The sequence below is a fragment of the Astatotilapia calliptera genome, chromosome 1, assembly GCF_964374335.1.
Source record: "Astatotilapia calliptera chromosome 1, fAstCal68.1, whole genome shotgun sequence".
Classification (NCBI taxonomy): domain Eukaryota; kingdom Metazoa; phylum Chordata; class Actinopteri; order Cichliformes; family Cichlidae; genus Astatotilapia; species Astatotilapia calliptera.
Window position 1 is genome coordinate 10,570,270 of NC_137422.1, and position 17,819 is coordinate 10,588,088.

The 17,819-nt window shown below is 41.1% G+C and overlaps 1 protein-coding gene across 1 annotated transcript; it reads right to left on the reverse strand.

Moving 5' to 3' along the window:
- Positions 1–2,735: 2,735 nt before the first annotated feature.
- Positions 2,736–14,072, reverse strand: LOC113018543 (uncharacterized). Its single transcript, XM_026161627.2, has 4 exons — positions 13,942–14,072; positions 8,931–9,655; positions 6,636–6,812; positions 2,736–4,083 (listed from the first exon to the last, which is right to left on the reverse strand). The coding sequence occupies exons 2-4, from the start codon at positions 9,634–9,636 to the stop codon at positions 3,974–3,976; spliced, it is 993 nt and encodes a 330-aa protein (XP_026017412.1). The 5' UTR covers positions 9,637–9,655; positions 13,942–14,072; the 3' UTR covers positions 2,736–3,973.
- Between the last annotated feature and the right edge of the window lie 3,747 nt (positions 14,073–17,819).

Below are 17,819 nucleotides of genomic sequence, written 5' to 3' on the forward strand. Positions count from 1 at the left end.
GTGAACCGCCCGTTCAAAGTAAGGCTGCGAGCGGCCTGGGAGCGATGGATGACCGATGGAGACCACAGTTTCACCAAGAGTGGAAGGCAGCGCCGGGCGAGTTACGCCACAATTTGCCAATGGATTGTAGATGCTTGGGCTAACATGTCTGCTGGCACTGTTGTTCGAACTTTCGCAAAAGCCGGCATCATTTCCGAGGAGCCGCACAGCACGGAAAGTGACTCTGACAGTGAAGAAAGTGAACCTGGCATGTTTGATGGAGATTTAGCGCAGCTGTTCAATTCAGACACAGAGGATGAGGACTTCGATGGGTTTGATGATAAAAATGTGAGTACCAAACTTTGTTTTGCTCCTGCTTTATTTTTAAATACGCACACTTGTATGCTTGTGTGTTGTTGATGATGACGATTACCGGTAATAGAAATGTGAGTAAGGTACCGAACTCAGGTTTGCTCCCGCTTTATTTTTAAATACGCATACGGTACTTGTATCCGCCCTATAATCCAGTGCGCCTTATGTGTGTGTTAAATACAGTAATGGCACACATAACTGAGACTGCGCCTTTTAGTACAGTGCGTCTTATGGTCGTGAAAATACGGTAAAACGACACTGTTTTGGCAAAGTTGCACGCCGATTCAATATTTATTTTAGTGACCTCTGATTGAAGTAGCTGGGTGTCATTACTGCCGACATGAATTATAATTTTACTCAGTTTACGTTTACCCTTAGCCAGCAGTTTTAAATTTCCCTCAGTGTCACCTGCTCTGGTCCCTGGAAGACAATTGATGGTTGCTGGTGTCTCTAGCTTCACGTCTCAGAACAGAATCACCAATTCCCAGAGTGTGATCCCCAGCAGGTGTGTCGCTGAGTGGGGAAAAGTGGTTAGACACATGAACAGGTTGGTGGTGTACCAGGGGCTTCTGTTTAGGACTATGCTTCCTCCTCACGGTCACCCAGCCATCCTGTTTTCCCGGCTTCTCAAGACAGTCTAGTGCAGCGGTCTCCAACCTTTTTTGCGCCACGGACCGGTTTATTCCCGACAATATTTTCACGGACCGGCCTTTAATGTGTCACGGATAAATACAACAAAATAAAACTAGTACCGGTACCGAAAAAAAGAAAATTTATTCATAACGCACGTGAAAAGACCCAGGAAAACCGAGTAAACGATCAAAACGATAACAAAATAATGCTGAAAACCGATAAAAACCCTGAAAACCATACATTTCACACCTGAGCCTCAACTCTCCCCAAACAACTCACGGACCGGTACCGGTCCGAGGCCCGGGGGTTGGGGACCGCTGGTCTAGTGTACCACTACACTGCCTTCGGCTGCACCGGCAACAGGGGCCTGGCTAGCTAAGGGTTTTTCAAGGGTGCAAAGCTGAGTGTCCAATTCAGAAGTGAAATTAATTAAATACTGAAAAGTCCCAGATCAAGACCTCAAGTGGTAGAGTGTATTGTTCACTAATCAGAGGGTAGTTCAATCACCCTACGCCTCCTGTCAACACTGAAGTGCTCTTGGACAAGATGCTGAACTGCAAATTGCTCCTGATAGAAGACAAGCACCTCACATGTCCTTGAATGCGGTCCATTAACCATTTACCACTAGAAATAAATATGATGTCTTTGTGAAATACAGAAGGAGTGAACACATATTTTCACCTTGGAAGTATGTAAATATTTGTATTTGGTCCTGACACATCTGCTCTGATTTTGTCTTTCCAACCCTGTGGTCAATGACTGTGCTAAATAACAATAACAGGACTTTAGCGTAATTCACCACTGGCGATTAACCTGTTGTAGAAGGCTCATCTGATAAGAAGGCACTGATTTGAGTTATTACAACAGGCCTGGCTTGTAGGTTAAACTCATTTCCTGCAAGTTAACTTGGAAAAAAAAAATTTCAGTTTAGCCACTAAAAAAAAATGGCCTCAATTTAGATAGCAATCATTTCATTTCATTTGAATTAATTTGGCTCAGCTGGAAGTAAAATTAACCTGTCTATACCACCCAAAGAAATGTGTACACATTCTTTATCAAGGACTTAGCCTCAGTTAATTGATTTGAGCACCCTGCCAAACAATCACATCCTAAACTGTTGCTATTAATTAAAAGAGACCGAGCAAGTTTTGTGATGAAAGAAGGATGCCCTTGTTGTCCAACATTCTTAATACTGACTCTTATGTCTGTGCGTGCATGGAATGACTTGTTTTATAATGAAAGCAAACACAATTTGTATGTCTTTTACACACATTTGAAGGCAATTATGCAAACTCATGAAACAGAGACAGTTTTGGGAAGGCTGTTTATTTAGTAAAGCATCATCCAGTTACGTATAATTTACAAGCAATCACAACCCATGTAGAATTCTCCAATAATCCAACTGCATTGCCTTGTTTAATACTGCAATGCTAAACTCGCTTCTCTGACTCAGGAAAAATGCTTCATGCACTGATTGATGTGTAAAATTAGAGAGGAAGGAAGCAGACCCAACATGTCTGCTGAACTAACCACAGTATATATGTATATATTTACGTGTGTGTGTGTGTGTGTGTGTGTGTGTGTGTGTGTGTGTGTGTGTGTGTGTGTGTGTGTGTGTGTGTGTGTGACAGTTGTCTATTCACTATTAGGGCAAAGCTGAGGTACATATCAATCATAGAAAGGCAGCATATTGATTGAGTGTTGGTGTCACTCAGGTAATGATGAGTGAAAGGACTGAGTGAGCTGAAAGATATGTATATATCTGGATTTATTTTCTTTAAAAAAGCATGTGTGTTAACAGAACCAGTGTAGAAATAAGCAATATTGTTAGATTTTCTTGTACAGTTGCATTCAATACATACAGAATGGAGTTAATAGCTACCTATTGTCCAGCCACAGTGGAGCAGTTAAATAAGAGATGCTTTTTTCTGAAGCAAAATTATAGAAGAATAAAAATAATAATAATAATGACGCTAGCCTTTTTTCTAAATTTGCTGTGGTTATGCTGCAGGTAAACAGTATGTACCGATGTGCACACAGTCACTACGAGAAAGTCAAATCTGTGTTTGGACACCTGGAGGTCAGAAGATTTAAACGGTATATTATGTTGATATAGTTGTTGCTTCTGAGTAGTGCGTAGACCAAATACACAGCTCCCTTCCAGAATACCAAAATCTCAGCCTATGAATAACAACGCAGCACCCAGCCTCCCTCCCTCTCAGTCACTAGTGTGTAGAAAACAAACTGAAGTCTTTGGCTTTGACGCTTCAATTCTCTGACTCTGACTGCCAGTTGTGGAATATCTGAAAAGCACAGTTTGAATTTAACTGCTTATTGCCTACCTTATGCTGTAACAGCATGTGATTGGTGATATGGATAATGTTATTGTTCACCACGGCTTCTGAATTTTGTTGCAAAGGCCTCGATAGGCCAGCTGTGTCGTCTGCTATTTAGACGGCAGGACATCAGTGCTATTTTTTTTTCAAACATTTTGCATCAGCTGGAACCTCGTTGTGCTTTGATGTGCTTTTATGCTAATGTTTCTGTTTTGCTGGTCATTAACTGAATTCTGTTGGTGCCATTCACACAAATATGTTTAAAAGTAGGGCAAAAACTTTTGATTTTGACATTGTTCACTGACTGCAAAGCAAATTCTTCATTAGGAAAGACTGTCTTTGATTCCCTTTGGCAACACACATAAATGGCTAACAGCTCATTTTGGCTTTCTCGGTGTACTCAGATGGATTGCCTTCAGTGATTCCTAGTTAAATACAGCAAATCTGATTAACGTAATACATAATCTGACATAAGTATCATCTGTGGCTGACAAGAGACCTACATAATTCACTTTGTAATTCCCATCCACAAATGCCACTCTCAGACCATCTTATTTACAAAAATCCACACATTAGACAGTAAGCTGTCTACTGAATGCCAATAATCATAGCTGGCAAACATTTTTTGAAAGGGAGTTCATGACTTTGTAGTTTCAACGGCGTCCTGGAAGGTTGGACATTTGGATGGTGTCCCCTTGTACTCCTGGGTTGTAGTAGGCACCAAACTTCAAGTCCATAGGCTCACTGCTGTCTAATCTGAGAACTGGAAAGTAGACAATATTAAATATTTATAGCATACACCTTGTCTTTTGCAAAAAGAAAAGTACTCTAATTAACTTGTTGAGGTGGAAGATTAAAGAGTAGACCGCTGTCAGTGGTCCAATCCTATGTCTTTGACTCCTAGGTTTTCTGTTGTAATGCTTTTATTTCCAGCATAAGGTAACCAAGTACACAAAAAGGAGCAGTCTACTGATTTATTAACACACTACCATTACACAGTGGCTTTGACAGCAATAACATACCCTAAAAGTAAAGAGCAAGAGCTCTCTTCTTGAGGCTCCATTTTGAAATAACCTTAACAAAAATCAATAACACAAAGCTCTTTTCCTGAATGTGCTGCTATTGTCCCTGCTGAATAATTGTTTTCCTCTGCACCTACAAGTACCATGGAGCATTATATAGGAAATCACTACACCTAACTCCGATTAATAAATAAGATAGATCGAAGGTAAGTGGACACACCTAAGACATAAATTACACTTAACCTGAAAATAACTGCATCACAGAGATAATGTCGCAAGCCCTTAAGGATCTGCTGTGAAAATATACTCAGTGTAGCAAGAAGGACAGGTAATAAATACTAAACAATCTTATGTTGGGTTTATATTACTTGTGTTGTTTTCTGGAGTTGCTTTGCTTGTGCAAACGAAGAGTCTAAGAAGAGAAGGAGCGATTGTAAAGGCCAGGGCTAAAGTGACACTTGGGGCTATACCGCTTACTCAACTTGTGTTGTGTAAGCGATTCTAAAAGTCACCAGTTCCATTTTTTTTTAATCTCATGTACCCCCACAGACCTGTCAGACTGACTTGAAAACCCTTTCATCAATAACACATATAATGGTCAACTTTTGTTTTTTGGTGGACGGGTTGTTGCAATTTTGCTTTTGCTGGGGATTAAATGGTCTGACCTTGAGATGAGTTTGCTGGTCTGTCCACTCCTGGGTAGATTGTGGCAATGTGTTAACACATAAATTATCCACGTTTTTGTAGGTAAGACTACTTCGGTATTAAAAATGTCCCCTAGCTTTTGTTCAGTTATAGTTAGCTCTTTTAACCATTAGCTTGCTATTTTAAATCTGCTGTGTCATAAAACAGACGCTTGTTGTTATTAAAAACATTCCGATATTTGATACCTGTATGAGGCAATGTCACTGACATCAATGACAACACTGAGATCAGTTGAGCACTTGATGTTTCTATCACTGAAATAAATCCCGGGGAAGAAAAACACTGTGTTTGCAAGGTCAAAAACGCTTCTTCAGCCTGAGACTCTCTGGCTCACATGTACAATTGATGACAGTTTACCACACACAGATACAAACACTACATGCAGAAAACAACTCTTGCCCCTCGCTTCCAGCGAGGGGTAGCAGTACTAGCAAGGTTATTGGATGATAACAGCCATAGAGGAACAACCACACAGACCCACAGTGTCTGGCTACCTCTTGCCTCTCGCGAGCTCTTTTAATCATTCATTTCTGCACATGAAGCTTGTGGGCTTGTTTGCATTAAGCGCATAATTTACATACATGGGCTGCAAGTAGGCAGTCATATCACGTCACTTTACTGGTGAACTGCCAAGCAGTTTATCAAGTGCTCTACACTCTTCGAGTTATACTGCGCAATACTGAGCGACTGCATTACCAAAGAGGTTTTCTTCCTTTCCATTTTGTAACTCTGCCTTTGTTACCAGAGGAGTTTCTTTTAACAATGTTGGGTGTTGTCAAGAGTATATGTTTTTCAGTTGCCACCCTGTTTCTCTTACATTGTCGTGGGTGTATGGCTTAAGATGGAATGTGACTCATCTGGAAAGTGCAGGTACATTTTCAAGCCGGCCTTCACTAGATGCACTTTGCCAGCTAATCGCCCGTGTAGTCATGAGTCCCACGTGCATATCTGTGTGCACTTTAATGAATTTAACTGGAGATGAAGGAAGGTTATGTACGAGGGCGTGTAGGGGAACTGTGACAACAAAGTGCTGTTTCCCTCTAAGTTCATGGCAGGAAAGCAACAGATTAGAAACTATCATAGTACATGATCCTATTTTGCATGGTGAGGTTACCTTATTATGGGAGGGTTGCCTTATTAAAACAGGATTAGTTATGCACTTGTGTGTGTGTGTGTGTGTGTGTGTGTGTGTGTGTGTGTGTGTGTGTGTGTGTGTGTGTGTGTGTGTGTGTGTGTGTGTGTGTGTGTATGTGAAAGGGAGAGAGAGTAAGAGAGAGCAGCACCTCTCTCTTTTGTCACTATGTTAAACAGCCAACTTTTTTTTCTTTTTGTAAAGGGGACTGCGGCACTATCCAGCAGCCAGTTACCTTAAATACGAGGGGATAAGTGAGTTATAGTGGCTCATTATGAAGCACTGACAAAGGCATATTTAGCACAGTTTTATCTCAGCACTACATTTCTCGGCATAATTTAATAGTCTGCTGCCAGACGTTTTATTAAATATGAGAGTCTTTCGATAGCTATCAAGTCGGCAACCCTGATTAAAGCGAACGATCTGTTACTTTATAGCGCGAAGGAACACACATACCTGGCTCGGAAGGATACTCCTCAACCAGCTTCCTGTGAGAGAAGGCCTTCTGTTGTTTCTTCTTCAGGATTACGAAGGCCACCAGTCCCACAAATGTCACAGCCACAGCTGTTCCCAGCACTGCTCCCCAGGCGTTGTGTCGTTTACTGATCTGGGGATCTGTTGCGAAACCTTCGTCTGAGGAGTGAAGGGTTGTGGGGGTGGGAGAGAGTCACAGATAATTTGTCAACGAGAAATTATTTACATCGTTTGGCATCTTTGAGGGATAATTGTCGACTAATTATGGCTAAAATGTGTTTTTCAAATTGCGTTCAGAGCCGTAACGCATTGCATGGTGATACATCACAATTATTCAGAATTGTATAATTTACGCTGTGATAATTAATGCAATTAACATGCCAAATTCATGATAATTTCTGGAATACATTTGAATATTTTAAGGCAGCAGGTTGTGATCGTAATCTAAATGTGGTGAAATTTGGCTGAATACTTCATGAATAGCATTCAAGTTGTCATTAAATTATATATAACAACTGTTTAAATGGAAACTGTGAAACAATAACTAGCCTATTGACTTTTTGTTGTTGTTGTTTTTTCAAAAAAAATTGGGTTTTATTTGTATATGACATAAATGTTTGCTGCTCTTCTATTTTAATGTATGTGTCCAAGGCAACAGCAGTGGAAAATAATTGTTTTTGAAAGTGATAGAGTCGTCTTCAACATCCTTTGACAGAGAAATACTCGAGTGGTATTTTGTCAGGGCTCACACATAAATAATTCAGTGACTTTGTTCATCTAGAAACGGCTCAATTGACAGACTTGCTAGGATCAATTTACCCGTAATCCAAGGCAGGCTGAACCACAAGACTTGTTTCATTAAGTGTTTTTCTATTCTTGTCATCTTTAGCAGCAAGTTTTTTTGTTTTTTTTTACTTTAAAGTAAACATAATGAAACGTAGGTGGAAATAAAGATTTTAGCAATTGTTGCTCCTGCTGGGAAATTATTTTTAAGTTAGCTCGCAACCTTTTAAGGTTGGCAAACAAATTGAACTGCAAGTTATCAGTTTTTTCTTAAATTTTCATCTCATGATGACAAAAATGTACAAACACAGGCAAATAAAGTTAGTCTAAAATTGTGTAGAGAGTTGTTCACAGTTTTACTGAATGGACGGTATCGTAGATCAACGACTACGAACTGGACTGCTCTGAAATTTGGCACAGATACACGTCGTGTTCTCTTTAGGATGAATCTGGAAACCTTGAAAAAGCTCAGTATTTTTCTAGGATATCCTTAAAAGCTACCCATGTCATCCACCCCATTATTAGGTAATTCCCACAGGCATTTCCCACACAGAGTTACTAACAGGTCTGTATGGATTGTAGCTGAGTAAGTGAGGTGATTAGCTAATTGTCAGTTAGTGTCAGAGAAAGCTAAGGTGCCTTGTGGGATCTTACATATAGACTGTTTATCTGTACTCTGTGCTTTTCTACAGTTTCTGTGCACATGCTGTTCCTGTCATGATAACTATGGAGCTTTTTTTATCATTTTGTGCTGCCCACAATTTCACATCTGTTTTCCTGCTGCCTATTGCCATCATCTGTTAGTGTTATGTCCTACTGTCCCATCTGTCCACGAGCTGTGTCATTTTAATCCCCACTGCACCAGCTCTGCAAAGGTTTTGTTTTTTGTACTGTGGTCTTCTATTAGCTTACGCACTGATTAAGAAATATAAATTTCCTTTCCAGTCTTATCTTCCTGATCTGGTGGTCAACACCAAAGTCCAGTCTCACGCCCTTGCACAAGTATCTCTGACCTCAGTCCCTTGCTTTCTCTTTCAAGTTTTTTCCCCCCTAAAACAGGGTTTCATTGTTCGGCTGGGAAGGTGGTTGTAATAGACTCCTTTGCTCATAGCAGCCACCTCGATAGGACTTGAAACCCAATCCAACCTTTGCTTTTAAAAAAAAGGTGTATTTGTCCTCTTCCAGTGGGAAAATAGATGCTGGCAAATATGGCCCAGGAAAGGGATGTAAAAAAGCAATTTGTTAAACATATGACATGATAATATTTTCCTCATGAGCACCGAGCATAGAGGTCATCGCTAAGTAGTTTTAAATCCTCCTTTGCCGCCTCATGGATCTTATTCTGATGCCTCAACCCGCATTAATTAAGTCAAGTCAAAATCTTCTAAAACTTTCACACAGACAGCATATTCTCCGACTGTCCATCTGCCTTTTGCTTTCAGGATCAGACACACAAATGTGGACCAGATTCTGTTACGCAGACTGCACCAGTACCTGTATCGGAGCTGCCCGCTAAGCCCGCGCTTTTGTCAGTCTTGTTGACCTTCTCAGGCGTGTTTGGAGCAGCAGCAGTTGTAGTCTCCGGGACATCGGGAAGAAACACCGTTGTAGGTGAAGATGTGGTGGTTGTCGCGTTCATCCCTGGCACCGCTTTTGTGGTCAGAGTTGTTGTGCTGGTTGTTGTGTGCTCTTCTGTAGTGTTGGTCTCTGGAACTGAGGTTTGTGACTCTAAATCTGTGCGATTAGAGTAATCTGGGAAGCTGGTGGAGTTTCGCGGGGTCAGCGTTTTATTAAATTCCCCTTCAGTTTCCGTCATGTTGATCTGGCTTGTGTTTGTGGGATCTGTGGTTGTGGTCGGCGGCAGCTCGATTAGCTCGATCGTACCGTTTTGAACTTCAGGACTCAGGGTCGTGGTGGTAACATTCTGATCCTCCCATTTCTCATTTCCACTGTTTTCCTCTTCTCCTGAATATGGTACCATTGAGCCAGATGCTGTCCCACTGTAGTCATTATTTGACTCTGTAACATCAGCTCCCTCATCGTTTCCTTTAGTAACCGTAGCATTCTCACTTCCTTGTGGAATTTTGCCTCGTGCACGCAACCAACTCTTATCAATCGTTCTCCCTGGAGAGTCTGTTGTATATTGGAGTGATGCCAGGTGGAATGCTTGGACAAGCAGGAGAAGGAGCAGAAGTCTCATTTTCCCTTTTGTTGTTACTCTGAAACACATGAAAAAACATACGCATTATTTGACTTCTTTAAATACAAATTGTTAATTTAAAAACATAAATGATAAAATAATAATAATAATCGTCTGTAACGATCGTAGCATATGTATGTATATATGTCTGTACAAGAAAGCTAATCAGAGATTATTCTTAACAGGATGTTAAGGGCCTTTGGAGTTAGCCACAACTAACTATGTCAGCTTAATTGAAAGTATCCTTAGTAAGTACTCAGTAACTCAAATACCATATGATATGACAACCTGCCCGTGGCAATAAGGAGGAGGCTGAACAGAATTTGTTAGTGTCTGGAAAAAGTATTAGTCAATAAGAAATGTCATTGGATGAGCTGTATTGACAGGCTGTCTTAAGGAAAGCCCAGTCTGCTGTTGTTGTCCAAAAACAATGAAGACAACTTCAATATTTCTACATTTGGTTGAGAGTATACCTTAATACTGACACTAACTTCAGCTCACTCCATCATGTGATGTCACTGCCAAGCTCAGTGGTTTGTTTGTTTGGTTGGTTGGTTGGTTGGTTGGTTGGTTGTTTGTTTGGTTGGTTGGTTGGTTGTTTGTTTGGTTGTTTGTTTGGTTGGTTGGTTGGTTGTTTGGTTGGTTGTTTGTTTGGTTGGTTGGTTGGTTGGTTGGTTGGTTGGTTGGTTGGTTGGTTGGTTGGTTGGTTGGTTGGTTGGTTGGTTGGTTGTTTGGTTGGTTGTTTGGTTGGTTGTTTGGTTGGTTGGTTGGTTGGTTGGTTGGTTGGTTGGTTGTTTGTTTGGTTGGTTGTTTTTTGAGGGCTGCATAACTTCTTTTAGAAGACTCATTTTGTTCATCTATTTTTGGAATTTTTATTTTCATTTTGTCGCAGATTTATTCATCGAGGTCACCTTCGTGCGAGTTGCTTCTTTAAGGTCATCTTCCTCACTTCTTTGAAAGCTGCTGATTGCACCATGTGCCCGTGACCACCTCCAGCAGATAAATATCCATCGTCAAGAAACATTGAAACCCGACTTTTAAAGTTAAAGTTACTTTGCAATCTGCTTTTTACACGATCAAAACTCAGCTGCAACATTTATCCATTTTGCATTGTAAAATTTCCCAAAAGGGCATCAAAGCTAACGATAGCCGAGCAAACCTGCCCCTCTAAAAAGAGTGTGGATGTGATATTATCATTAATATACCATGGGCTATTTTTATAATTAGAAAAAGATGCATGACATTTACATTGCATTGTTCCTAACCTAACCAGTGATAATTTTAATTAATATTGTGGATTATAACAATTACAAGTCCTCGTTTTCCCAGTTCTACACTTGTACGTTACCAGAGTTTTGTTAAATTGCACATTGACAGACATGTTCCCGACGGGCTGTTTATTTTTGTTGCTTTAATGTGGTTTTTTTTTTTTCTTCAAAACATAGGGAGATTGGAGGTTGGGCACAAAATGAATTTTTGATTCAAATAAAAGCTAAAGGATGAAAAACAGCTTTTCTGTTATTTCCTTCCCCCCCTGTTTTCTTTGAGCGTCTGAAAAGTCTGTTTACCACCTGCTGAGTATAAGCACCATCAGGAAGGACCCACAGGTGCTAAATGTGTGTTCATCACAGCCTTCAAAGTCCGCCTAGCCACACTGGAAGACTCAAAAACAACAAAACATCTCCAGCCTGATTTTTTTTCTTCCCCGCATTTTCCAAAATGCAACCAAAACACTTGCTTGAGGGGTGAAGGTCAGCTTCACTGACATGAGTCATAATAAAAATCCTTGAATTCCACGCCACCACCTGACTTTCAGAGAGCTGCTCAACGGACACATTCGGGAGCTTGTTGGCAAATTTCTAAGCAGTCATCCCCTACGATGTCTGCATAGCCCCGACACAATCTCTGGTGAGATCTGTGGCTTTTTGACAGTGTGAATTGTGCGAGTGCCCTGTGAGCTATGTGTTCTCCCCTCGGCTTCACTCCAGTACACAAATGACTGCAAATCCCTACAGGGCACTCTTGCTGTGAGTCACTTTGTTGATCAGTTGCTTTGTTCTAAATTCATGCTTGTTATAATCAGCACGAGAGGCTCAGTGTACAGTGTGTAACATTGGCGCCTGGAGCAACAGAGGCTTCACTTGCAAATCTGGGAATTTCACATTTCCGGTTTTACCTGTTTTGACATGTTCAACAAAGGTGCTAAAAACATCAAGGAAGTACTTTGTTTTTAGCTCATCGGGATTGATAATCTGGCAAAAAGGAAAACCCAAGCGTGTATATTCGTTATGTTTTGAATACAGTTTGTATTTCCTTGAAACTGCTGATGTTAGCTTTAAAATAGCACTGCTCAGTTGTTTTGACTGACAACTCACAATCAGCCAGGGATTGTTCAATCGCTGGTTAGCTTTTCGACAAGCTTGTTATCATCCGACGACTTTGTTTTCGTGCTGGTCTTTTTTTGTTTTCCGAGAAACAAATGGGCGGGGGGGGACGGGGACGTGTGTGTTTTGCTTTTTCAGCCTGCCGCAGGATCAATCGGGCTCGTTCGTGTTCGCCGATCGTGCAACACACACAAAAAAATGTTTCAGTCCAGCAGCAGAATGGCGGGAACAAGTTAGAGCTCATAACACTGCAGCGGTGGAAAATAACAAAGTGGCGCTTTTAAGTCACACACTAATGCACCTCCTGCCTCTCCCGTCGCTTGATGGATTTTGGAATACTGTGTGAACTTTTCATCCTTCCTCTTTCTCCCCACATTTCCCGTCTCGCGTCTTCACAGTACACCATCAATTTTAAGACAACAGCTCTCAACTGAGCACTCTGTGGAGGATAAAAGTCTAATTACGCTGCAGGCATCTTGAGAAGCTCGTGTAAAGGAAACCAGTTAATGTGGAACCAGTTTTACAAGCAGCTCAGCAGCGTCACTGTTGTGTTTTGTTGTTTGATTGTTCAATGTTCAAATGAGCACACAATCAGCATGGAAGTAGTTTCTCTATAATGCAAAGACCAGAGTATTATTGGTAATTGTCAACTCGCTTTAAAAACACATAGAAAAACATTGTGCAGCTGACCTGTTCAGACACAGACTCTACCACCATCTTTGGATGGCACATGTGGGCCGTGCAATTTCAAACCAGCTATGCCCACTTTGATCCTGTGACACAGTGCATAGCTATGAACAACAACTACTCTGAACCATTAAGAAAAAAAGAAATTACAGCAGCGAGCTGCGCCCAGAGAATATTTTGACCCGCCAACTAGTCTTCGCGCAGCAGCAAGTTCACGGCAACGGGGAGAGAATTTTGCTTCTGACCCTTCGCACTCAGAGAAGCCATCTGTTGAAAAGAGCTCCCACTATGCCAGTCTGTCAGAGCGCAAGCTATCATCTCAACAGCTCAGTCAGCCGTGCCTTCATCAACATCACACAGACACACTCACGCAGGCTGAAAGGGACACTAATGTGATTCCTGTAAACACCTGGCGACAGCGTATCCTTCTTAATTATCTGACATTTTAGCTGTCTGAAGTTATTATCACCCCTCAATATACTGTAATTTATTTTACATTCATGTGGAACGCAACCTCTGCGTTCAGCAGAAGTTTCAAGCTGTGTTTCTACTCCTGGTTAAGAGCAGTTGAACTCTTAACCAACTCTCAGCCCTACCCAACAGTGTATGAAGAAAAGAAAATTCTCTTTGTTGACTCTGCTTATCAATGCATTTGTGTGGTTAGGCCATATTTTGATTGATTTTTTTTATCTTAAAGTGTGCGTACTCTGGATTAAAAGATCTCAATAGTTCATCCATCCCAGTTTTTAAATGTACAAAACATCGCTCTAAGGCTCTTAACTGTAAAAACTGGCAACCACTTATTCCCCTGCCTAGGTTATATAAAGTCTTAAAGTATGTATGTCACTCGTTGTGACGTTGTGGCACCTAGCAACCAACTTGTTTTCTTACTTTCATGTTGAAAACAAAAGCTCTTCAGTTTTTGAATCTTCTATTTTTACACTTTCAAAATAAGAAGCAGTGACAAAACCTGCGGGGTACGGCCAATTGTTAAGTGTAACTGTAAATGTTACAGCTACCAAATCAAATATCATCAAACACAATGCCACTGTGAAAACAAAAAGTGGAATGAAGATAGGGGGTTTGTGAATATTCATAAAAAAATAACAGTAAATATGGTCCTGAAAAGCATATTCCCGACAGCTTTTAGCCTCACACGTTTGCTGTGAATTGGAAAGACAAAAATATAAATAAATAAATAAATAAATAAAACCCTCCCTCAGTAAATCCTTACCTTATTCTTAGGCTATATCAGATGAGAACAGGTGCACAGGCAACAAAATCTCTTCACTCAGCTGCCAACATGTGAGAGTGAATCAGCAGTCGGCTTGGAGAGAGAAGGAAGAGAAGGAGGGAGGGAGGAGGGCCCGACAGAGTGGCATTCAGGGAAGAACCTGTTCAACCTGCTTCTTCACCTGCCAGCAGCAGAAACACGCCCTGAACCGCATCCAGTTGCATGCCGTGAAAAGGCCACGAAGGACGGGGATGAAAATGAATTGGTGTACGAGTAAAGAGGGTTGGGGGAATGTCAATTTGCTACCACCTCATTATTTCATGTTGCCATCTAAATAAGTTGATTATATTAATTTTTGGTTGCCAGGTTTCCAGGTTGCCAGGTTAGATCTGTGAATTCCCCCCCAGTGGGCGGAGCATTTTGCCAAAGGTCCTCGGAGCCTTTTTTTTTTCCTCCTGCTGCGGTCGTCATGGTAACAGAAAAGAGGCTGGTAAGCTCGGGTTTCATCCATGCTTTTGTCTCTGGTCTATATCAGGCTACCAGGTGACGTGTGACTTTGTGAACTCGCAGGTACCGTGCGTCAAATGAGCCAGGATTGCTTTTTTGTCTCGTTCCTCGATTAAGTGAGTCATGCAGAGGCTGAATTCATTTAGTGCGAACGAGCGAGGCTGGTGAAGTGGCACTCAAAGCTGGCGTGTTTTGGTGAGTTAAGAAGAGGGAGTGGCTGTGCTTGCTTTGCTAAAGAAATTGAAAACTACAGGTTTCCATCAAATAGTCTGAAAGCCCATCCAGTTCTCCAAAAGAGTACGCCCAATCAGCATGAGCATTATACAGAATACCTGGCAGCCATTAATAGTCCAAAATCAAGTGCTTTAAGGTGGTTATTTTTACAGCTTCAGCCACTGCAGACTCGCCTCAGTCAAGCAGCTACACAACACAACTAACCTTCAACAGGTCATGTCAAAAATCTCTTTGAAATATGAATAAAACGAGATGAAAAAAGCAGCAGAGCTGTCTGTTCAGGTCTCGGTTATTACTTCCTACCTGTTTTACATGTTATAAGCCAGTAATCAAACACATTAACTTTCGTAAAAAGTACTCATGTGTTTTGCTATCATAACCACGTGGGTTTATTTATCATCTTGCACTGAAGATGCCATTGTTTAGCTGCTGATATACTGCCATAGATGAGGTTTAACAGTGGCCCACTGTTCCGAGCACACAGAGTTCCTCACAGACAGCTTGTCGCTGCCACCTCATGTGGCCTGCCAGTGTTTGAAGCTAATGGGATCATGTAGCCTCATCAGGGATGTGAATAATAGAAATGCCTAAATCTTGAACGGAGGATAAACAGCCTTCAAACTTGAGTGCAAAACAAAAGTGTGCAAAAGTCATGAAAGGTTAAAGGAAAAGCAAGTTAGGGTGCTATGAAACCTGGAGAATGCATTATGAAGAAGGGTGCATTTGTGACTACTGACGTTTAATGCCAAGTTTCACCCACTGCCCAAAAGATCTGTAGCTTTATGGATAGATAAAAGCACTGTAGCAAAGTCTCTGTTTCTTTGATCTTAGGCAGTAGAATTTAGACAATAAGAACAGCAAACAGTCATACCAGTTTTCAGAATTACAATAAGGGAGGAATGCAAATAATCATACATGCAATTCTTCCTGTGAAAGCTCATAACTGGAGCTGCTTGGAGAGAAATGCCCTCAGTATCTAGCTCTCAGACATTTGCATCGCAAATAGATAAGCCTGTATGTGCAGGATTGGGCCATTTGACTCACGTGACTGTGCTATCGCATAGACAAACCTTGGCACAGAGAGGCAACACATAGAAAACAAAAATAATATCTAATGTGTTTTAACATCGAGTTAAAAACACAATCTGAAGAAAAAAAGAGGCATTGGCATTAACTAGATTCAAATGTAGCATAGATTCACACATTTTTTCACTCATTTCTGTGATATGTGACATACAGTCAGCCGACACTTTGTCAGTACCGGGTTGGACCCTCCTGTGCCCTCAGACCTGCCTTAATTCTTCATGGCACAGGTTCAACAGGGTGCTGGAAACATTCCTCTGAGATTTCGCTCCATGTTGGCATGATAGCATCACACAGTTGCTCCAGATTTGTCAACTGCACATCCATGATGGAAATATCCTGTTCCATCGCATCCCAAAGATGCTCTATTGGATTGAGATCAGGTGACTGTACACTGAATACACTGAACTCACTGGCACATTCAAGAAACCATGACTCGAGCTTTGTGACATGGCATGTAGCCTGCTAGAAGCAGCCATCAGAAGAAGGGTACACTGTGGGATGATAAAGGGATGGACAGAGTCCACAGCAATACTCGGGTAGGCTGTAGCATTTAAATGATGCTCAAGTGAGCCAAAGTGGGCCTCCACACCATTATGGCACATCCACAAGCCTGAAGCACTGATAGAGGGCTTAGATTTGACCCTACCATTTTAATATTCCAGCAAAAATTCGGCAGACCAAACAGCATTCATCCAATCTGCTACAGCAGTGATGTTCTGGTGCTGTAACCCATCTGTGCATTTTTCTCCTATTTTGAATATTAACAAGTGGTCATTTGGGTTACTGTTGCTTTACTATTTGCCCAAAGCAATCTGACCATTCTCCATTGACCTCTTAATTAAACCACGAAGGCATTTTCTGTAACCCTAGAAAGTCCTGGTAGATCATCAGTTTTAGAAATAGAAATGTGCATTTGGCATAAAAAAAAGTACCAATGCCACATTCAACGTCACTTAAATCACCTTTCTTCCCTATTTTGATGCTCAGTTTGAACATCAGCAGGTTGTTTTGACCATGTCTGCATGTACCTAATGAAGTGGTGAGTCTGTATCTGATGGATAATATAATTTGGAGTCACTTGCAAGTTCCAAAAATAGCATGTTAAAGTTCAAGCTGATTCTTGAAATTGAGTCTCAACTGGATGAAGAAGTAACTGTATTACTCTGGCTCGCACATGGACAAACACTAACACAATCCTGCTCGGTGTGATAATAGCAGAAGCATAAAAAACTACTCCCAGGGCTGTGCAGGAGAGCTGATCTAATTAGCATTGCTTTGTAAATATTGCTTCATGTCTGTTGGTGCTCCACACTGTCTATCAAATTATAATTGATCAGATATGTGCAAAAAACGGAGGGAAGGGCGATCGCAAGCAGCAGATGTCAGTGTGACACATTCTTTCCTCAGGTGTCAAGGGAAGTTCTTCGCTTTGGCATAAAAAAAAAATACTATCAAATGTTGTGACACCACATAAAATAGTCTTAAATGTTGAATCAATGTGATTTAGCTTGTTATTTGTTCTTTTTATTAAAATCTGATAAACTTCAACACTGCATCACAACACTCACCTCAAGGCTCTTTATATTATAAAGTAAAGAATCTACAATAATACAGAGAAAACCCCAACAATCCTTTTAGTAAGTACTTGGCGACAGCGGGAAGGAAAAACTCCCATTTAACAGGAAGAAGCCTCCAGTAGCACCAGGCTCAGGGATGGGGCAGCCATCTCCCATGACTGGTTGGGAGTGAGTAGACAGATGTCAAAGAGAGGTAGAGATGAATAATAACTAAAGATTAAATGAAGAGTGGTGTACAAGCACATATAAATACATTTATACATTGGACTGTACCATGTCTCTTATCCCAAAGGATGGAGTGCCTGCCTGGATAAGTGAAACAGAGTATAGGGGCTCCTATTTCTGGATGATTCAGCCAGCTCTTATCTCGCTGTAGATACATCTAGTTATATAAATTAAGCTAGAATTCTTCTTCATTAAAAGTCTTGTCAAATACCTCCATAGCAGAATGAGTAATGAGGGCGGCGAAAGGAT

Excerpts from the sequence above, each read along its gene's own strand:
- LOC113018543 (XM_026161627.2), bottom strand. The coding sequence starts at position 9,636 with ATGAGACTTCTGCTCCTTCTCCTGCTTGTCCAAGCATTCCACCTGGCA. Across the intron at positions 6,813-8,930 it reads AGCGGGCAGCTCCGATACAG|ACGAAGGTTTCGCAACAGAT; the intron begins GTACTGGTGCAG and ends TTCACTCCTCAG. Across the intron at positions 4,084-6,635 it reads GGAGTATCCTTCCGAGCCAG|TTCTCAGATTAGACAGCAGT; the intron begins GTATGTGTGTTC and ends TCTACTTTCCAG.